The sequence below is a fragment of the Elephas maximus genome, chromosome 1 (assembly GCF_024166365.1).
Source record: "Elephas maximus indicus isolate mEleMax1 chromosome 1, mEleMax1 primary haplotype, whole genome shotgun sequence".
Lineage (NCBI taxonomy): Eukaryota > Metazoa > Chordata > Mammalia > Proboscidea > Elephantidae > Elephas > Elephas maximus.
Genome location: NC_064819.1, coordinates 97,657,697 through 97,681,372, shown reverse-complemented (window position 1 = coordinate 97,681,372; position 23,676 = coordinate 97,657,697). Strand labels below are relative to the sequence as shown.

General features: G+C 40.5%; 1 protein-coding gene across 2 annotated transcripts in view; it reads right to left on the bottom strand.

Annotated features, from left to right (window-relative positions):
* BLTP3A (bridge-like lipid transfer protein family member 3A) overlaps window positions 1-23,470 on the bottom strand; it is a 91,661-nt gene extending 68,191 nt beyond the window's left edge. For both annotated transcript variants that reach the window (XM_049889050.1, XM_049889130.1), the window contains exon 1: window positions 23,270-23,470. In XM_049889050.1, the coding sequence (XP_049745007.1) occupies window positions 23,270-23,313 (44 nt within the window). In that variant the 5' untranslated portion in view covers window positions 23,314-23,470. The remainder of the gene's footprint in view (window positions 1-23,269) is intronic.
* Window positions 23,471-23,676: the final 206 nt, after the last annotated feature.

Genomic DNA, 23,676 nt, shown 5'->3' with positions numbered 1-23,676 from the left:
AGTTCACTGTTGCAGCAACTGTGTCAATTGAGGGTCTTCCTCTTTTTCACTGATCTTCTACTTTACCAAGCTTGATATCCTTCTCCAAAGATTGGTCCCTCCTGATAACATGCCCAAAGTAAGCGGGACAAAGTCTTGTCATCCTTGCTTCAAAGGAGAGTTCTGGTCATACTTCCTCCAAGACAGATTTGTTTATTCTTTTGGCAGCCCACAGTATATAGTCAATATTCTTCAACAACATAATTCAAATGTGTCAATTTTTCTTCACCCCTGAAACTACTGTCTTGAGATAATCTTTAAAACTTAAACCAAAAATACTCCCCGAAGTCTTCTTAAAACCAAACAATGGTAGTAAAAAATGTCTGCCTTGAGCATTATGCGCTTTTACTCGTTGCTGTCAAGTCGATTCAGGCTCATAGCAACCCTATAGGACAGAGTAGAACTGCCCCATAGAGTTCCTAAGGAGCACCTAGTGGATTCGAACTACTGACGTTATGGTTAGCAGCCATAGAACTTAACCATTATGCCACCAGGGTTCTTTTATCTATATGTGATCAAACTGATGACAGCAACTCAAAAGATTAGACAGAGCAGTGAATCTATGTTAATGGGGAGGAAGAACTCAGAAAAGGAGGGTGAGGGTGGTTGCACAACTCAAAGAATGTAATCAATGTCACTAAATGGTACATATAGAAACTGTGGAACTGGTGTAAGTTTTGCTGTGTATAGTCTCAACAACAATTACAAAATAAGTAAATAAAAAAAAAAATTAATCTTCAGTCTTCCATTTTCATTGTCCAGCTTTTGTGTACATATACAGCAAATGAAATTACCATGGCTTAAGTCAGGCATACATTAGTAATCAAAGTAACATCTTTGCTTTTCAAGATTTTAAAGAGGTCTTTTGCCCAGTGTAATACGTTTGATTTCTTGACTGCTACTTCCGTGGGCATTGACTGTCAATCCAAGTAAAATTAAATCTTTGACAACTTCAATACTTTCTTCATTTATCATGATGTTGCTCATAGGTCCAGTTGTGAGAATTTTTGTTTATGATGAGGTGTAATCCATACTGAAGGCTGTAGTCTTTGATTTTCATCAGGAAGTGCTTCAAGTTGTTTTCACTTTTGGCAAGCAAGATTGTGTCGTCTGCATATCACAGGCTGTTACTGAGCCTTCCTCCAGTCCTGATGCTGCATTCTTCTTCATATAGTCCAGCTTCTTAAATTGTTTGCTCAGCATACAGACCGAATAAGTACGATAAAAGGATACAACTCTGACGCACACCTTTCACAATTTTAAACCATGCAGCATCCCCTTGTTCTGTCCAAGCGACTGCCTCTTGGTCTACGTACAGGTTCCACATGAGCACAATAAAGTGTTCTAGAATTCTCATTCTTTGCAATGTTATCCATAATATGTTATGATCCACACAGTTAAATGCTTTTGCATAGTCAATAAAACACAGGTAAACATCTGCTGGTATTCTCTGCTTTTAGCCAAGATCCATCTCACATCAGCAGTAATATTCCTTGTTCCATGTCCTCTTCTGAATCCAGCTTGAATTTCTGGCAGTTCCCTACTGATGAATAGTTGCAGCCATTTTTTTTAATTATCATGAGCAAATTTTACTTGTGTGTGATATTAATGATATTGTATGATAATTTCCGCATCACCTTTCTTTGGATCTACTTTCTTTGGAATGGGCACAAATATGGATCTCTTCCAGTCAGTTGGCAAGGTAGCTGTCTTACAAATTTCCTGGCATAGAGAAATGGAACACATCCAGCATTGCATCCGTTTGCTGAAGCATCTCAATTGTTATTACATCAACTCCTGGAGCCTTGTTTTTCACCAATGCTATCAGTGCAGCTTGGACTTCTTCCTTCAATACCATCAGTTCTTGATCATATGCTAACCTACTAAGATGGCTGAACGTCAACCAATTCTTTTTGGTACAGTGACTCTATGTATTCCTTCCATCTTCTTTTGATGCTTCCTGTATCATTCGATTCTTTACCCATCAAATCTGTCAGTATTGCAACTTGAGGCTCGTATTTTTTTCTTCAGTTCTTTCAGCTTGAGAAATGCCAAGCATGTTCTTTCCTTTTGGATTTCTGATTCCAGGTCTTTGCACATTTCATTATAACCCTTTACCTTGTCTTCTCAAGCCATCCTTTGAAATCTTTTGTTCAGCTCTTTTACTTCGTCATTTTTTGCATTTACTTTAGGTAATCTGCACTCAAGAGCAAGCTTCAGAGTCTCTTCTGACATCCATTCTGGTATTTTCTTTCTTTACTGTCGTTTTTAATGACCTTTTGCTTTCTTCATGTTTGATGTCATCCCACAGCTTTTCTGGTCTTCAGTCATTAATGTTCAGTGCATGAAATCTAGTCTTCACATGGTCTCTTAATTCAGGCAGGATATACTCAAAGTTGTACTCTGGCTCTTGTGGACTTGTTTTAATTTTCTTCAGTTTCAATGTGAACTCACATAAGAGCAATTGATGGTCTCTCCCACAGCTGGCCCCTGGCCTTGTCCTGACTGATGATATTGAGCTTCTCTATCATCTTTGTCCACAGATGTAGTCAATTTGATTCCTGTGTATTCCATCTGGTGAAGTCCACATGCATAGCCATTGTGTTGTTGAAAAACATATTTTCGATGAATAAGTCATTGGTCTTACAGAATTCTACCACGTGATCTCAGATGTCACTTCTATCACAAAGGCCATATTTCCCAACTGCTAATCCTTCTTTTTTGTTTCCAACTTTTGTATTCCAATCATCAGTAATTATCAATGCATCTTGATTGCATGTTTAATCAATTCCCGGCAGCAGCAGTTTGTATAAATCTTCACTACAGCTACTACTCCCTTATTGGAAGTGGAATCATTTTCTACCAGATTTCATTGGTATTATGTCTTCCCCAAGAGGCAACCATGGTGTGAGTTAACAAAAACACATATGCCCATACGTGCACAAAAACATTCTTCTCAGGGCAGCGTGATAGATGGATAAGTCGCCTTCTCGGGCTGTGGTGAAGTACTTAGGTTACATTAACCAGTAACCAGTTGCCACTGAGTCAATTCCAACTCATGGCACCCTCATGTGTTACAACATTAAAACAATATAAATAGGTATAAAGAGTTTTGTAAAGAGAAAATGACAATTTGCATATATAGAATTTCACATCTGATAGATGTATAAAATCAAATTATTTCATATATACTCTCCTACAACTTCATTTTTTTCAATTAATGACATATCTTGGGTATTTTATATTGTCAAATCTTTAATGCTTTTTAATGATTAGTAAGTTATCTACAAACTACACCTCTGTATAGATGCACTATAATTGATTTAATAAAGTCCCTACCGATTTCTCTTCTACAATTCATTAGTATGACAGAACCCAGAACCCAATGCCATTGAGTTGATTCTGACTCATAGTGACCCTACAGGACAAAGTAGAACTGCCCCATAAGGTTTCCAAGGAGCCCCTGGTGGATTCGAACTGTTGACCTGTTGCTTAGCAGCCGTAGCTCTTAACCACTACACCACCAGGGTTTCCATTAGTATGATGCTTAGGTTAAATTAAATAGCTTAGATTTTATTACTTGTTTGATTCCTTCCGTAAGAAAAATTCATAAAACTGGATGTCTTAGGCTAGGTTCTCTAGAGCAGCAAAACCAGTAAAGCGTATAAATATATAGAAAGAGATTTATATCAAGAAAATGGTTCACGAGGTTGTAGAGGCTGGAATGTCCCAACTCCGTAGGTCAGGACAGGGGCTTCTCCTGACTCTTGCAGCTGAAGGGGCTGGCAAGCCCAAGATCAGCAGGTCAGACAGCAGGGTTCTTGCTTACAGACTGCAGAGATCAACAAATTCCAAGATCGGCAGGAAAGATAGCAGGTAAGCTGCTAGTTCAAGTCCCAAGAACTAGAGGTCAGACGTTTAGGAGCCAGCTGCAGGATCCAGAGTAAGCTCGCATCCCTTGCCAGAAAGTTCACCTATATTTGATGCAGGCCACGCTCCCGAGGAAACTCCCTTTCAATTGATTGGCTATTCATACCAGATCCAATCATGAAGGTGATCACATTATATCAAATCTCATCACAGAAGTGATCACATCATCATAAGACTGCCGAACTACATCATAACTACCAAACCACTGAGAATCATGGCTCAGCCAAATTGACACAACCTTAACGGTTACACTGGGTTTACACATTTTATATTTTGATAAAAGATAGATGTTGTCAAATTTTCCTACGTAGATGTGGTACTGATTTACACTCTTGGCAATTATAACTGACTGCACACATTTCTCCATACCCATGAAAACAGTGACCTGCAGCACTCTCATTTACCTTTCCCCCCAAATGCTAGGCCATTTCATATAACAAGGATTCTGGCAAGATTCTCTTTCCTTAATTTCAACAGTAGCCCTGATAAACAGTCTACCTCCCTCCTCTAAGCTGTAGCCTTGCTGAAATCTAGCCCATTTAACTGAAGCCCTAATACTCTCCCTGGTTTGGACCAGCCCTCTTTCCTTGAACTGAGCGATTACAATCTGGTACGCCAGCAAGAGACCAGCTGTATACATACAGATTCCTCACTGTTACTGACTGTTGCATATTTGACCACCAGCTGGAATTCTGGCTCCAATACACACCTTCTTCATCTGACTAGACACTTTTATTGATCACTCTAGAACTCAGACTAAGATGATGAGGCCTCTTCAGCAACTGTCCCTAAGAGACAGCTGCCCTCTGCTCTCTCTGGTTAATTCTTTTACCATTCAGTCCCCATAGCTAGTAGGTCCCTATCTAGCACAGATTTCTTCCCAAACACTAGGCCTGAGGATATCACACCTCATGATCCAAGTGTTGGCTTATACCACTTTGTAAGAAACATTCCTTGTCATCCTAACATATTCCCTTTAATTTTTTCAATTCCATTTCTCGATAATTCACAAACTTATATCAAGGAAAGTAAATGATGAAATCTGAATATTAAATTTCTAATTTTAAAATCTAATTTTACAAGGCTCTTGGATTACCCAAAGTGAAAATAATGGTAGTCCAAAGGACTAATAGACCACAACTACTGCAGCTTCCACCAGCCTGAGCCCAGAAGAACTAGATGGTACCCGGCTATCACCACCAACCACTCTGACAAGGATCACAGTAAAGGGTCCAGGACAGAGCAGGAGAAAAATGTATAGCAAAGTTCAGATTCACAAAAGATCAGACTTACTGGTCTGATAGAGACTGGAAGTACCCCCGAGACTATGGACATCAGACACCCTTTTGACTCAGAACTGAAGCCACTCCTGAAGTTCACCCTTCGGCCAAAGATTAGGCAGCTCTATAAAACAAGCAATAACACATGTGAAGAACGTGCTTCTTACTTCAATAACATATATGAGACCAAATGGGCAACACCTGCCCAAATGCAATGATAAGAAGGCAGGAAGGGACACGAAAAATATATGGATGGCAACAGGGAATGGAGGTGTGGAAGGGGAGAATGCTGACACATCACAGGGATGGTAACCAACATCACAAAACAATCTGTGTATAAATCGTTGAATGAGAAACTAATTTGCTCTGTGAAGTTTCACCTAAAGCACAATTTAAAAAAAAAAGTGAAAATAATGTACTTGCTAATGCTCAGAATAAGAAGGGCTATTCTACTAACAGGCACTGTTGGTTATTCATTATTGAATGAGAACAGGTACTTCATGATACAACTTCAAATGGCTATTTGGAAAAATGTAGCATGTAGATTATCTGAGCTTTGAAAATTGCTTAAGGAGTAAATTGAGGAAAAAGGAAAAATATTCAATTCACTGAGGCTGTTCTTAATCAAAAAAAAATTAGGTGGCCCTAATTTGACCAACCTGCTTATTTTATGAGGAACAGACTGCTCATAATGGGCTGATTTTTACATTTGATGTTGAAACAAAAGCCTGTCATACCTCTGAGTCATTCAACAAAAACCTAAGACAGCAGCATATTCAGCTGACCAAGATTAGTGGATTCAGATCACATAAAAGAGCTGTGGAGGATAAAACGAGTTTAAAATAAAAAGGAAGGTCTTTAACCCTAAGGAGTACTATGAGCTCCTCAAGGGCTAGAACTGTGTCATTTAGATCTGTGTCTGCCACAAGCCTAGAAAAGGATGCTCAGTGCATGTTTATTGAATGAAATGATAAAAACACAAAGCAAATAAATGATAATTGCCAAACATGTGGAATGAACTAAGGAGTATCTTCAACAACTCATCCACATTTTTTCACACATTAACAAACCAACTATGTCTGATTAACCACACATGTTAAACCAGGTTTAAAAATATCATTTACAAACACAGAAAACTAAATTTCTCTGTAAAGCTGAGGCAGAAGGCACACCCTTCCCATTAGAAATAATTAAGAGGTGCCAGGTGTTTAAAAAGGAGATAGTGAGAGATTAGAACATTCTAAAAGTGCTGTCTAGAAGATTTTACAATAAATCTAATATCCAGGAAAAAACATTTAAAAAAAAAAAAAGGATATTTCTCTGGAAACAAAAATTATTTTAAAAAATACTAGTGGGGTGATGTCAGTAAAAATAGCAGGGTAGAGATCTCCAGGGACCATCCCACCCCAGAAGTACTGAAAAACCTGGCAAAAACTAATAGAATTAACTTTACTGGAACTCTGGAAGATGGTCAAAGATTTACAGCAACCAAGCAAACACTTAACTGGGAGAAAGGGAACTTAAACGCAGTAGGAGAGCTTTGGGGAGTTTTAAGGTAGCCATGCCCCAGCCCCCTGCCCAGCACGAGGGCAGTCTTAAAGACGGTAGTTTTTGTACTAGGTATTGGTACATGATTCCACAGAAGGCAAAGTGAACCTTATTCTAAGCAATTGTGTTTGCCTGTTTTCATCTAACTCAGAACTCTCTCAAGGCAGAAAAGCCACTATGCAAAGAATGTTGTTCCTTAAAAAAATTGTTCCTCAGAAGTACTGAAATCCAATGAATAAGTTGCTGCCTCAGGCAAAAAATAAAAGTTGTTTGACCAAAGACACACCCAAACTCCCCGAAGGACCAAATTACTGGGCTGCGGGCACCATGGTCTTGGGGAACATCTAGCTCAATTGACATAACATAGTTAATAAGGAAAATGTTCTACATCCTACTTTGATGAGTGGCATCTGGGGTCTTAAAAGCTTGTGTGCAACCATCTAAGATACTCCACTGGTCTCATCCTGCCTGGAGCAAGGGAGAATGAAGAAAACTAAAGACACAAGGGAAAGATTAGTACAAAGGACTAATGGACCACAACTACCACAGCTGCTACCAGACTGAGTCCAGCACAACTAGATGAAGCCTTGCTACCACTACCAACTGCTCTGACAGGATCACAATAGAGGGTCCCAGACAGAGCTGGAGAAAAATGTAAAACAAAATTCTAACTCACAAAAAAAAAAAAGGCCAGACTCACTGGCCTGACAGAGATTGGAGAAACCCTGAGAGTATAGCCTCTGGACACCCTTTTAACTCACTACTGAAGTCACTTCTGAGGTTCACCCTTTAGCCAAAGATTGTCCAATGCCATCGAGTCGATTCTGACTCAAAGCGGCCCAATAGGACAGACTAGAACTGCCCCATAGGGTTTCCAAAGAGCACCTAGTGGCTTTGAACTGCTGACCTTTTGGTTTGCAGCCATAGCTCTTAACCACTATGCCACCAGGGTTTCCAGCCAAAAATTAGACAGGCCCATAAAATGAAATGAGATTAAATGAGCACACAGCCTGGAGGTGGGGACAAGAAGGGCGGAGAGGACACAAAAGCTGGTAATGGGGAACCTAGGGTCAAGAGGGGTAGGGTGTTGACATGCCATGGGGTTAACAACCAACATAACAAAACAACATGTATATTAATTGCTTAATGGGAAACTAAATTGTAAACCTTAGGCACAATTAAAAAAAAAAAAAAGGTACATCTTACCTTACCCATGGCTTATGGGAAGGTAAGATGAGAAATTCAAGAGACAGATTATGAAGACCAGAAGATGGCCTTTGGTTCTCAGATGCTGCTAGAAAACATTGTCTAAAATAAATAAATAAATAAATAATAGTTGGGGGCAAACAACAGACATGCTGAAAGCTAGGGAGGAAAAGCTGAAGAATGAGAATATTTGGGAAATGAGGGCTTTGAAAAGTTTCTGTGTATATCAGGGAACTTAGAAAGCCATGCACATGCCCAGGGCAGCACAGTCACTCCGAAAAGACCTCAGAAGACCATAAGTTTTCATCTTTGGCTAATTTTTTGGCTCAGCACAAACAGGAAATGAAGGTTAACATACAGTTGTAAACGGCCTAGATAACTACTGAAGGAGTGTCCCAACACAGAGACAATCTGCAAAGATCTGAAAGGTATTTTTTCTTTCTTCTTTTTTCTTTCCCCTCTCCCCCTCCTTCCCTTCTCTTTCCTTTCTTCCTTCTTTCTTCAGGCCTTTAAAGAAATCTGTCAAACAAGTAACTGACAACTAAGCTAAAGAAGAGGCCACACACAACAAAGAATATAATCATTACCAAAAAAAGGCTTAGAAAAGTCGCTAAAAAACAAGTACAACAAATCCTGGAGGTGAAGGAGAATTTTATTTCCACAGTTACCATATCATACTATTTAAAATGTCCCACCTTTAACAAAAAATGATAAGACCTACAAAGAAACAAGAAAGTATGGTCCATTCACAACAGAAAAATTAACAGAAATGGCCCCTGAAGAAGCATAAACATTAGGTTTACTAGACAAAGACTTTAAATCAACTGTCTTAAATACTCACAAAAAGCTAAAGGAAACCATGAACAAAGAGCTAAACAAAACTAAAGAATACCACCTCAACAAATAGAAAATACCAATAAAGAGAAACAAATTATAAAAGGAAAACACATAGAAATTTTAGAGCTAAAAAGTGTAACAACTGAAATTAAAAATTCACTAAAGGAATTCAACAGTAGGTTTGAGCTGACAGAAGAAAGATATCAGTGAACTTGAAGAGAGTCAGATAAAATTATTCAGTCTGAGGAGGATGAAAAAAAATGAAGAAAAATGAACAGAGCTTATTAAGATGCTTGTGGGACACCATCAAGCATACCAACATACATATAATGGGAGTACCAAAAAAAAAAAAAGGACAGAAAGCAGCTAAAAGAATATTTGAAAAATAGTCAAAAACTTCCCAGATTTGATAAAGCACAGGAATCCACACATCCAAAAAGTTCAAGCAGCTCCAAGAAGATAAACTCAAAGAAATTCAGACCAAAACACATTATAATCAAACTGTCAAAAGCCAAAGATAAAGAGATAATCTCAAAAGCAGCAAGAGAGAAACAACTAGAAAGGGATCCTCAATAAAATAAGTCAATTTCTCATCAGAAACCATGAAGGTCGGAGGCAGTGGAGTGACATATTTAAAGTGCTAGAAGGAAAAAAAAAAACAAGAATTCTATATCCAACAAAACTGTTCTTCAAAAATGAAGGCGAAATTAAGACATTCCCAGATAAACAAAAGCTAAGGGAGTTTGCTATCTAGTAGACATGCCCCACAAGAAATGTTAAAAGGAATCTTTCAGGTTAGAATAAAAGGACACTGGACAATAACTCAAAGCCATACTGAAAATCAATCAATAAATAAAGAACACTGGTAAAGCTAACTACCTAGGTAAACATAAAACTCGGCAGTATTATACTTTGGGCTTGTAACTCTTTTTTTTTTCTTTTATAATTTAAAAGACAAACGCATTAAGACAATCATTATAAATCTATGTTAATGGGCATATAATGTATAAATACATAACCTGTGACAATACCACTACAAAGGGAAATGAATGGAGATGTATAGGAACAGAGTTTTTGTATATTATTGAAGCTAAGTTGGTGTTATTTCATGGTAGGGTGTTATAAATTTAAGATATAAACTGTAATCTCCAAGATAACCACTAAGAAAACAACTAAAAAATATATGAAAAGGAAATCAATATTTCTATAAAATAGCAATGAATAACTTGAAACAGACATGAAGAAAACAATTCCATTTATAATAACATGAAAAAGAATAAAATATTTAGGAACAGATGTAACCAAGAAAAGTACAAGATTGTACACTGAAAACTACAAATATTGCTGAAAGAAACTACAGAGCTAAATAAACTAAAATACATCCCATACTCATGGACTGGAAGACTTAATATCGTTCAGATGGCAATACTCCCCAAAGCAATCTATAGATTCAATGCAAACCCTATAAAAATCCAAACAGCCCTTTTTGCAGAAATGGAAAAGCTGATCTTCAAACTTATATGGAACTGCAAGGGACCACAAATAGCCAAAACAATCTTGAAAAAGAAAAACAAATTACCGTATTTTTACGCAAATAACATAGGTGTTAACACATTTTTTGCCAACCATGCCCTCCCCCTGCAAGGTGTTTTCGTAAGTACATTATATAATTTTTACAGCAACATGTAAAATAAATTAGCATAGCAGGCTTACAAAAAAAACCTCACCAGAGGGGGGGTGCAACTGGCCAAAAAAATATATAACATGTGTGTTACTTGTGTAAAAATACAGTACTCACACTTCTCAGTTTCAAAACTTACTACAAAGCACAATAATCAAAACACTGCAATACTGACATAAGGACATATAGATCAACAGAACAAAACTGAAGAGTCCAGAAAAAAAACCCATACATCTACAGTCAATTCAAAAAGTTCCAGGAACGTTCAATGGAGGAAAGAACAATCTCTTCAATAAATGGTGCTGGGAGAACTGGATATCCACACACAAAAGAATGAAGTTAGACCCTTACCTCACACCATATGCAAAATTTAACACAAAATGGAACAGTTAAAACTATAAAATTCTTTGAAAAAAAGCATAGAAACAAATCTTCACTGACCTTGGATTTGGCAATGATTCTTTAAATATGACACCAAAAGCACAAGCAACTAAAGAAAATAAATAAATAAATACATTGGACTTCACCAAAATTAAAAATGTTTGTGCATCAAAAGGTCACTCTCAGGAGAATGTAAAGACAACCCACAGAATTTGAAGAAAATAGTTGCAAATCACGTATCTGAGATCTAGTGTCCAGAATACACAGCGAACCCTTAGAACTGAACAGCAAAAGAACAAACAACCCAATTAAAAAAAAATAAGCAAAAAACTTGAATAGACATTGCTCCAAAGATGATATGCAAATGGCCAACAAGTACTTGAAAAGATGCTCAACAGCATTAGTCATTAGGGAAATGCAAATCAAAACCACAATAAGGTATCACTTCAAATCTACTAGGATGGCCATTCAAAACAAAAGCAGAAAATAACAAGAGTTGACACAGACGTAGAGAAACTGAAACCCTCATACAACGTAAAATGGTTCAGCCATTATGGAAAACAGTTTTGTGGTTCCTCCAAATATTAAGTAGAACTACCATATGACCATTTTACTCTTAGGCATATACTCGAAAGTACTGAAAACAGGTGTTCAAATAAAAACTTGGACATGAATATTCACAAGGGCCAAAAGGTGGAAACAATCCAGATGTCCATCAATTGATAAATGGATAAACAAAATGTAGTATATTCATAAAAAGGAATGGAGAACACATGCTACGACATGGGTGAACTTTGAAAAAATTTATGCTAAGTGAAAGAAGCCAGACAGAAAAGGACAAATATTATGAGTCTATTGATATGAAATATCTAGAATATGAAAATCCATAAAAACAGAAAGCAGATGTGTGGTTACTCAGGGGGGTAGGGTAGGGAAGAATGAAGAGCAACTCCTTAACGAGTGCAGGGTTTCTGTTTGGGATGATAAAAAAGTTCTGTAAATAGGTAGTGGTTATGGTTATACGACATTGTGAATGTATTTAATGCCACTGAATTGTACGCTTTAAGATGGTTAAAATGGTAAGCTTTACGTTATGTGTATTTTACCACAATTAAACGAACCAAAAAAACCCCCTAATATTTAATGATTGCTTACTTTATTCCAGGCACTGTTCTAAGCACTTTGTTACGTATTTTTAATTTAATTCTCTAAATGATCCCATGATGTGAAAAACTACTATTATCACCATTTTGTAGATGAGGAAACTGACGCATAGGAAGGTTAAATAACTTGCTCAAGGTCACAGAACTAGTAACAGATAGAGCTAAGATTCAAAACCAAGCACTCTGGCTCCAGGACTGGCAGCCTTAACTACAGTATGCCAGCTATCAAAGTTAATACAGGGGTAGAGATTTGGAGAGAAGTTTCAGTTGCTTCAGGCCCAGGTCAACAGCACTAGCAAATGAAGGAGAAAAGAACAAGCTGAGCTCTATCCAGATGGCATATGAGGCCTTTAGCCCGTCCCTATCTTTCCAATCTCATTTCTGGCTGTGCTCCACCCTCAAATTCTACATTCCAGGGATACAAAACCATAAGGAGTTTCCTTCTGTTAAAGAGAAGCAACCATAAGCTGCTTCTCAACTCGGTATCATTGCTCATGCAGCTCCCTCTGCCTGACATCACCTCCCCGCCCCTGACTGCCTGTGGCCTGTCCCCTACCGGCTGGGTTCCACAGATACCTCTTAATGCTTTGTTGGGCTTATCATTTACAAGTCTGTGTTCTTCTATAGGCAGCTAGATCCCTGAACAAGTTGCTGTTGCGTCGATTCCAATTCACAGAGGCCCCCATGTGTATCAGAGTAGAACTGTGCTCCACAGGAATTTCAATGGCTGATTTTCTAGAAGTAGATTGCCAGACCTTTCTTCTGAGGCACCTATGGGTGGACTGGAGCCATAGGTTCAAACTTTTAGGTTAGCAGTCAAGTGTGTTAACTGTCTTCACCATCTAGGGACTCTCTGTGAAAAATAACCTTGTCTTACTCGTTTTTGTGTCCCTGGTGCCTAGCATACAATGAAGGTGGTCAATAAAATTTGCTGAATGAATGAATGGTCTCAAAAACAGACTCCTCAAAGGTAACCCAGGGCCTGGGTTCAGCTTAGGGGAAGGCTAAACTCCTTAAACTCCCTGTCCCAGACATCTGAGAATGGCTGAGATGCCACTTATGGCGTGTATCCAATCTTCTTGTGGCAAGCCTTCCTCAGGAACCTCTCATGTGGACTCAGAGGACTAAGGAGACAGAGCCGACTCCACCTGAAAGGGAGGGAGACTGTGAGGGTCCCACCGAAGTTCAGCAAAAGGAAATCCTACAATACACTGTAGGCCTATAATTTCGTATCAACCTCTGTTAAGCCATTTTCTCAAATGAAATGAGTTCCTGAACTGCATCTCCTTTCACACGTAAGAAACAAAACAGAAACCACAGAATTCTCTTAGAAAAGGAAAATGCGTGTTTCAGCACTGTCTGGGGAAGCACTGAGACCAGATAACTGAAGGCAGTCAGCTTAGGTGATCTTACCCCATCCTTATCTGGATTTTCTGCACACTGAAACTCCCCAGCTTTCAAATGACTCATACATACCACAAACTGCTGCCCAACCCCTACCCTATCCCTGTTGCCACTGCAACAAAAACCATTTTGAGAAAAAAACAAGCTGGGAACTTCCAAAGCATCATGGAATCAGAAGCTGTGAATGTAAGAGAAGCTTAGAAAAGCGGACCCCTGAAGGACAGGTTCTGAATTAGAACTGTTTTGTTTAATTTGGTGGCATCCCTGCCCCAAAATATGTTCTCTACTTTTCCCCTTGACTTAGCTGAAAGCATACATCCTAAAGAATTGGAACTGGGTTCAGAAACTGAGAAGAGGATAGAGCAGTCTGAGAGGCAGGGCAGGCCTGGGGGGAGAGATAGGGTCATAGAGGGCTGAGGGCAGAATCCGAGCAATGAGGGGCCTGAGAAGAGTGGCCTTAGGAGGTGACATAAAAGAGACATAAAGAAGGAAAGAAACAGTCTATCAAGGGCAAACTTCAGCTGTTTGAAAATTTGGTCTAAGTCAGTGGTTTTCAGGCCTAACAGACCCAATACTCTCTTATCTATAACAAATGGTTTAGAATGCCTCTTTTACTAACTATACTGGGGCCCTGGTGGCGTGGTGGTTAAGCATTTGGCTGCTAATCAAGAGGTCACAGCTGGAATCCACCAACCGCTCCCTGAAAACCCTATTGGGCAGTTCTCCTCTGACCTACAGGGTTGTTATGAGTCAGAATTGACTCGAAAGCAACAGGTTTGTTTTTGGTTTTTACTATACTAAAAATTTTATATAACCTACTTACACACACGATTTCAAGAAAAATCAAATATAATGTCCAAAGTATAATATAAAAGGAAAATAACTTATAATAAAATAATTTGTATTTTAATACACAAATAAATGCCCCAGTACCACTGCACTAGAATATAGTCAGATGCTTACAAATGCACGGAGAACCACCATGACTGTAACAGCTACAAATGTAGACATATATATGTTTGTCATACTGTTTACCCCAATACCACAAGTGGCATTGCCAAGAGTGTCAAGATCTTTCAAAATAGTGATGAACTTTAAGTTTGAAATAGAATGAGGTGTAATCGTCCCCTCATGACAGTTGCAGTCCAGGAACACTCACTGTATTTTAAAGTTGTGCAATATTTTGTGTTTATATGTAAAACAGTTACATATAACCTAGACAGATAATTCACCTACGTGAACATCTAAGAGACATCCAAAGGTCAAAAGCGACAAGGGACAATTCTTTGCGCCAGACTGTTCTGCATACTGCAGGGTACCAGCATCCCTGGCCCTGCTCGTTAAATGCTGGTTGTACTCCTCAATCACTCTGACAACCAAAAAAAGCCCTTTCTGAGATCCACTGATCCAAAGGACCTTACTCCAAGGAAAGGGAAGAAAATACTCTTTCCCTTCTCCTTCACCTCCTCCCCCGCCTTAAGTGGTTCCCTAACAACCAAAACCCAGAACTCTGTCTAGTGGGCCTATATTATATGTAATTAATCTACTGTGGCTTTTGTGGGCTAATTTGGGAACCTATTCAACCTATTCAACACACTCCAAATTTCAAGTCCAGAAATAGGCTTTGGGAACATAACACTTCCATAAATCAGAGACTTAAATACACACTAGTATCTCACCATGTTCTAAGTTTTTCAATGATGGGCTGACATCCAAGCTATGTAACCAATGCACTATAAAGGCTGAACATACATTTAAAAAGAGTACTGCTACAGGCAAATAAAACACGTCAATCCAACAAATATTTTATATCTAGTTCCTATTTTTGTGGAGGTAGGTACAAATCTGTACACTTTTTACCTAAATTATTAATATGCATTATTTTTACATTTCAGTCTTCCTCTTTACTGTAGATACCAATTGATTCTACGCTTACAAAGACTGCAAGTTTTTCTTCAGTATCCGTTAGGAGCTCTGGTGGCACAGTGCTTAAGTGCTCAGCTGGTAATCAAAAGGTCAGCAGTTGGACCCCACCAGCCACTCTGCGGAGAAAGATGTGGCAGCCTGCTTCCACAAAGATTTACAGCCTAGGAAACCCTATGGGTCAATCCTACTCTGTCCTATGGTGTCCCTATGAGTGGGAATTGACTCAACGGCAACAGGTATTTTTTTTAACTCAGCACCAGTAACAAGTACTTGCCCTCATCACACAAAGATGAAAGGTCCCTTAATGCTACTGGCTGAATTGATTCCCCTGCCTTTCTACCCCCTCCCACTCCCCAGATCTCAGGTTCCCTGCATTCCAACCATGCACTCACACTACACACATCTTCTCCTGTCTCCCCTTCATCCACCCAAACTCTCTGGTTTCCAAAGCAGTTAACAGATGCAATCCCTGCTGTCAATACACTCCAGTGGGAATAGAGAGTTGAGCTATGATGAAAAGAATCTTTCTTTTCAATATTTTTTAATGCCATCCTCACAAATTACTATTCAACTGGCTTCTACATTAGGTAAGGGTAACTAAGTGACTTCTAATATTTTTTCCATTCTAAGAATACAGGATATGATTCTGTTATTTTCTTAGACCCTGTATAAGTAAATACTCTAAGGACCCAACACAGTCTATACTTTTCAGCTATTTTCACCTATGCTGAGGTCAATGTTTCCTACTTTTGCAGTACGCCTTGATATCAAAAAGTTGATAAAGAGGAACTGCCTTTGGTTGCTCTTCTCCTCAGGCACCAATACGACAGCATTCATCTCCACCTCTCTGTATTAGAAAGTTAAGAAAGGTAATTTCTGTGTATCTAAAGAAATAGACATTTGGGTAAGTTAGACACAACCTTGAAGATGTTGAAAAATATTATCTCTAGGAACTGACCTCAATCTTTCTCAATTAATCTAATCAGTAAAAGTAAACAGTAAGTCACCATTTATTTAATTTTTTTTCTGTACCAGGCACTTCCGTGTATTATTTCTAGTTCTCAAAACAGCACTGTACATTATCATCTGTATTTTACAGATAAGGAAACTGAAGCTTTGAGAACACACAGTTTACAAGTGACACACTCAAAATTTATACCTTTTGGACTCCAAAGTCCTGGTCATTTCTGCTACATCATCATGCCTCTCAATTAATTTTCTTTATTGTGAGCCATACAATAAGATGTTGTATGTCAGATCTTTACATACTACAGTACTGCCTTGAGAAATGTTTTGCCTTTGCATCTGGGGTCTTAAACGCTAGCAAGCAGCCATCTAAGACGCATCAATTGGTCTCAACCCACCTGGATCAAAGGAGAATGAAGAACACCAAGGACACAAGGTAATTACGAGCCCAAGAGACAGAAAGGGCCACATGAACCAGAGACTACATCATCCTGAGACCAGAAGAACTAGATGGTGCCCGGCCACAACCGATGACTGCCCTGACATGGACCACAACAGAGAACCCCTGAGGGAGCAGGAGGGCAGTGGGATGCAGACCCCAAATTCTCATAAAAAGACCAGACTCAATGGTCTGACTGAGACTAGGAGGACCCCAGTGGTCATGGCCCCCAGACCTTCTGTTGGCCCAGGACAGGAACCATTCCCAAAGCTAACTGTTCAGACATGGATTGAACTGGACAATGGGTTGGAGAGGGATGCTGGTGAAGAGTGAGATTCTTGGATCAGGTGGACACTTGAGACTATGTTGGCATCTCCTGCCTGGAGGGGAGATGAGAGGGTAGGGGAGGTTAGAAGCTGGCGAAATGGACACGAAAAGAGAGAGTGGAGGGAGAGAGCAGGCTCTCTCATTAGGGGGGGAGTAATTGGTGGCATGTAGCAAGGTGTATATAAGTTTATATGTGAGAGGCTGACTTGATTTGTAAACTTTCACTTAAAGCACATTAAAAATTATAAAAAAATTAAAACGTTTTGCCTTTAAATGCCACCTTTTAAGGTACAAAACAACAGTATTACTGTAAAAGGGAATCACCCCTAGAAATGTCTAAAGATTGTTAAAAAAAAAAAAAAAAAGCCATGTGATTCAAATTTCAGTTTAGAGGAGATGCAATGCTATGCCAACGGGTACTACAATTACAGAGCAGAATAAAACTCAGGGTAGTCTGAAGACCATAAATTTAACAAAAACTCAAATGCCTGGAAGACAGCCCCTCCTTTCCTTTAATGTACATGATTGTTTATTCTGTCAGAGGGCTAAGCATCACATCCACTCCAAGTAAGAAATATTATGAGGTATTGGCTATAAAAAACCCTGATTATTTTCATTGTACCGTCCTAATTTGAACATTCCTCTAAAAAGATTTTGTTTTCAAGGTTTCAACGTTTGTTTTTAACTAAAATTTACAAATACATAAGAATTTAAAAAATTAGAGAGCAAAAATAAAGCAACCATCTGGTTTACCAAAAATAGCATAAAAATATCATCAAAAACACATATACCACGATGGCTAAAACAAAAAAGATAGAAAATATCAAGTGTTGGCAAGGATGTGGAACAACCAGAACGCTCATACACTGCTGGGAGGAGTGTAAACTGGTACTGCCGCTTTGGAAAACTGTTTGGCAATACATACTAAAGCTGAACATATGCACATTCTATGACCCACTCTTACATAAGTATATACCCAAAAGAAATGTGTATTCATCTGTCGCCAAAGGACATGTACTAGAATGTTCCTAACAGTGCTATTTATAAGAGCCATAAAATAGAAACTATCCAAACGTCCATCAACAGTGAAATGTATAAATAAATGTTGGCATATTCATATAATGGAATACTACACAGGAGTGAAAATGGACAATCTACAACTGGCTGCAACATTACAGATGAATCTCACAATGTTGAGCTAAAGAAGGCAAACATAAAAGCACACGTACTACATGAATCCGTTTATGTAAAATACACAAACAGACAAAACTAATCTATGCTTTTAGAAATCAGGATCATAGTCACCCTTTGGCAGAGGTAATGACTAGAAAGAGGACAAGGCGGCGCTTCTATTTCTTAATATGGGTGCTGGTGATGGGGGTACTGACTTTGTGAAAATTCATGAAGCCGACACCTATGATATATGTACCTTTCTTTATGCATGTTATAAATTCTCTTTTAATCTTCAAAAAATGTAAATGAAATCCAATTACAAAAAATATCCCACACATCAGAAATACTCAACAGATGAGAGGTATTATAGCAACAGAGTGGTTAAAGAGCACAGCTCTGGAATCAGAGTACTGCGTTTGAATCTCAATGCCATGACATACTAGGTATGATTTTGGGCAAGTTATTTAACCTCTCTGTGCCTATTTCTTCATGTATAAAATATGGCTGATGTCTGCCTCACGGGGTTATTATGAAGATTAAATAATCGTAAGACTTGTAAAGTGCTTAGCACAATTGGTTAGTTTTATAAAACATTTATTGAGTACACAAAAGCCCTTAATTCTGAGGCAACACAAAAAAATGGGAAAGGCAAACAAAGGCATTTAAGACTTGACTATTACTAGAAAATGTACAAAGTAATTATTTGGGAAATTAAGGTGTTAAGAAGAAAAGTCTGTGTAAAGGGGTGTGTCCTGGAAGTTAAGAGACTAGACCTACAAACCTCCACTTAAACAGACCAGAGACAAGCCAGTCAGCCTCTCGGAGCCTCGAGCTCCTCACTGTACACTGAGGGCCGGCCCTGATGATCTCTAAGGTCATTCCACCTCTTCAGTGTTCTTCAGGATGATGAGTACTGAGTGAGGGCCCTGACCAGGAAGTGACAGGGCTGGGCTCAACAGCCAAGCTCTCTTATTCTCCAAAAGGGATCCTGGAATCGCCTATGCCTCTGAATTTTCACCTAAAATTTACATTTTTAAAATATCTGTCATGTCTTTCAGTCATGTGTCTGTCACTCTGTCACTCCTAGCAGTTACTCAGAGTAAATAATGAAGATTTTTGATGGGTTTCTAAAAGAGACAGTTGGGTTGCTGTCATCCATGCTGTGGTAGTGTCCCTAACTTTCCGGGCCATAGTAAGTTGTTGTTGTGTGCCATCGAGTCAATTCCAACTCATAGTGACCCTACAGGACAGAGTAGAACTGTCCTATAGGGTTTCCTAGGCTGTAAAGCTTTACAGAAGCAAATTGGCAGGTCTTTTCTCCAGTGGATCTGGTAGGTGGGTTCAAACTGCTGATCTTTCAGTTAGCAGCTGAGCTCTTCTTGTGTCACCAGGACTCCTTGCATATTAAGTAGCTACTCTTTATTAAACACCTACTCACATACCAGGCACTGCAATAAATACAACAACACTGCAATAAATACACTGCAATTCTCATAACAAATCTGCTAGGTATGTATTATTCTTCCTGTTTTACAGATAAGAAAACTAAGGCTCAGAAAGGCTGCCCTGCTCATGACTGTCAGAGCTGGAGGGTGAGCCTGGCTTGTCTGGCTCCAGACCACATGCTCTCTCCATGAAGCACTCTGACTTACTTTACAATCATGTTTCTTCTTACTTGTATAAGGAAAGGTCACTAGCTAAGGTAATGTAAAATGAGAATAATCTACTTAAGTGAAAAATCAATTTTGGTATTTTGTAAAGAAATGATTACTTCATGTTTCTAAGGCAAGGTCTCCTCCTGGGTCTATTTACATGAATACTGTGTTTTAAAGCTATTTGTATTTAGCAGCAGTCATCCAAACTGTGGGTTAAAGCCTTTAAGAGACATTTACATTTGGTCACTACTACATCCCCAAGTGTCCAGATCAGTGCCTGGCCTAGAGTAGGCTCTTAGCAAACATAGTTTGAAGACCATTCCCCCAGATCTTGTTTACCAAAATACTCTATTAATAAGGAGGATGCAATCCAACAAGGTACTTTATTATCTGAAGCTTCAGGATCAAAATTAGACATAATATGAGGGTCATTGGATTTCCTCCCTGCTGTAGGATGCTCTCCTCCAGGCCAAGTGGCACTGTAATTGTCAGCAACAAGTAATTATCAAACACCTGCAAATATTTATCAGCGTACTCAGCATGCCTCCCCTTCTCTCTCTTTCCCATCATGTTAGGCAAGCCACAGGCCATGGTTCCTCCCGTGTGTGTGATGGTGACCATCCAAAGACAGAAATGTCACCTATGATTAGGAAGGTTCCCCAAGTCTTTCCTTCCAGCCTCACCCATATCTAATATCTCTTCCTAGACCCCTAAATCTCAGCTGTAATATAATCTCTTCCTCCTCTTCCTCCTCCTCCCTCACCAGCTCAACACTGAGGTAATCAGAAATTTTCCCTATGCCTGTCATACCTATTCCAACTTCATCTAAAAAGGCACTTTGTTTACCAAGAATTCACTGAATGTGTCAGCAGATCTATTAAATTTTTTCTTTAAAAACCCTATCTTCATATACAGTACACAGAATATATGTGCTCTACAGGAGTCCCCGGGTTATACAAATGGCTGCGCGCTCAACTACTAGCCGAACGGCTGGCAGTTTGAACCCGCTCAGGCATACCTCAGAAGACAGGCCTGGTGATCACAGCCTTGAAAACCCCATGGAGCACAGTTCTACTCTGCACACATGAGGTCACCCTGAGTCAGAATCGACTTGACAGCAACTAACAACAATAGGGAAAAATGTACCAGACCAGGAGCTAAGAGGGTTCTGTTCTACTACCTTACCTTCCTATGCAATCTGGACAAAGCACTTACCCTCTCTAGGCTTCAGTTATCCTCAGTCATAAATGAGGGGTTGAATTAGATCAGGGGTTATTCACTAGTTCCAAAGATGCCTTAAAGGGCTCCTGCATTGATTTAGGGGTTCATAAACCCCACCCCCAAGAATTTATATAAAGAATTATGTTTACATTTGTGAATTTTTCTGAAGAGAATGTCTATGGCTTACATCAAATATTCACACAAACTGTAACCCAAAAAATAATCATAGCTCATATTTTACTGCACATTTACTATATGCCAGGCACTGTGCTAAGTGCCTTACATATATTAACTCGTTTAATCCTCACAATTAGCCTTTGAAGGGGTACTATTATCCCCATTTTACAGATGAAGAAAGTGAAGCAGAAAGAGCCCAGACTCAAACACAGTGCCATGATAGGTGAGATCATCTCTAAAGCTCTAAAATTCTGTGATTCTCTATCAGCTCTAATTAATAAAGTTTTTCTCTAGCTAAATTCTCTGTTCCATTTCACAATCATCAGTCCTTTCAAACCCTTACACAGAACAACCAGACTTATAGAATGCCCAGATTAACGCTATAGGAACAAGAATATATTAGGGAGTTAATCTCAGTAAAGGGTCCAAAGGCACTTTGCAGCTCCAGCCTCCAAACTGCTTTTTCTTTTATAATACTGGGATTAACCAAAAGATATATCTGAATCTAATTACTAATTAAAGTCTAAAATCAAAGGCACAGTAAATAAGCCAGAGTGTCAGCCAGAAAAGAGGATGCAGTGGTAGGAATAGGGCCTCATCTACCACTTAACAACCCTTCAATAAGAAGAGACGGAAAGACACAAGTGCAAGGCCTGGGTGTCCCACGTTGGCTGATTCCCATCTCCACTCCCATCTCTTGAAAACCACTGAGGGTTCTGGAGCCAAGCCTTGAATCACTCTTTGCTTGAGATACAAAGGCTGGATAAACCAACCCCAGCCTGGAATAATGAGTAAAAACTAAGTGAAAGGCTTACAATTTTTGTGGCCACCAGTTCTGGCAACCTCCAATCATAACAACAGGGGTCAGGGGTCACCCAGTTACACTTACAAACTATTTTGCTGGCCACTCCTCCTCACCGCCCAATTACTTGGTTGTTTTTGTTAGCTGCATGGAATTGATTTGGGACAGAACACTAATAAATGGCTGCAAAGCAAAAGTAGTCGGTTCTTTTCACAGGCTGTCAAAAAACCTCTACATCTTAAACGGAAGGTTGTTGAAACTTTATTCCCAACCCTCATGACCTTTCTCCAATTTGTCTGTGTAATGAGAAGAGAAGCAAAGGAGGGAGAAAGGCGCTCAGAGGAATGGCCCTGGGTGCTGGGATTATATCGTTTTCAACGGTGATGCAACAGGGTCAGACAGAAACAAGGAGGAGGAGCTGGGAGCCTCTGGGAAGGAGAAAGCCAGCGTCGGAGTTGGAAAGCTGGGCGGAAAATGGGTTATGAAGGATTGGGTAGCAGGGTTATTGAGAACGCGCAGGGGGTGGAAAAGGTCTGGCCAGGAGCAGTACCAGGAAGGACTGGCAGACAGCGGAGGGGCTGGTGGGGCGGGTCGAGAAGCTGGCAGAGGGCGCTAAGGGAGGGGCAGCGGGTCCAAGCAGAGACGAAGCACCGGGAACGCAGCCGGGGCGGACAGGGAACGCTAGGATCCGTGGGGGCCTCGGAGGAACGGTCCGTGGGCTCAGGAGATCTGCAAGGGAAAATGTGGTGACCTGCTCCTTGGTGTGGGAACTGAGGGTGGGGACAGCAGGCCAGGAGATCCCCTGAGGGACGAGAGGAGGTAAAGGGGACAGTTTGGGTGGGGAGGAGAGACTAAGGCACCGGCGCAGGGGCAGGAGCGCCCTGTACCCGAGAGCCCAGGGCGAGGGAAGAACAGAGTGGTGACAACGGTCGGGGTCAGCAGGAGCGAGGAGGAGACTGTCCGGGCTTGAGTTGAAGCGGAGGCCGCCACGGAGTCCCGGCTTGGGACTGAAAAGAGAGGGAGGCCCGGCCCCAAGCGCGAACTTAAGGGCAGAGGGTCGAAAGGTGGAAGGGAAAGCCCCGGGTCTGCCAGGGGCCCGCGCTGGCGCTCTCACCGGGACAGGTGCTTCAGGATCTGCTTTTTGATGATCCCGGCCATACCGGAGCCGCAGCCCGCGTGGAAGGCAGGCGGGGGTGCGGGCAGCTGTGGCCTCCAGTCGTGGAGAAGAGGCGGCCCCTCACCTCGCCGCCGTACGGGCACCGGATGCCGCCGCCATGGCGCTCTCCCGCCCCTGCCCGGCTCCCGGAGCTCCACCACGATCCCACCCACCCTCGCGGCGCCGCCGCCGCCAGCTCAGAGCGACGCGGAGATCGCGCGCCGCCCGCCCGCCCGCCCGGCTCACGGCGGCCCAGGGAGCGCGCAGCGGCAGCGGCGAGGGCGCGCTTGGTGAGGGGCGGGACGCGCACGGCTGCGGGACGCCCAAGCCCGGGCCGGGGGACAGGCTTAGAACCGCCTCCCTCC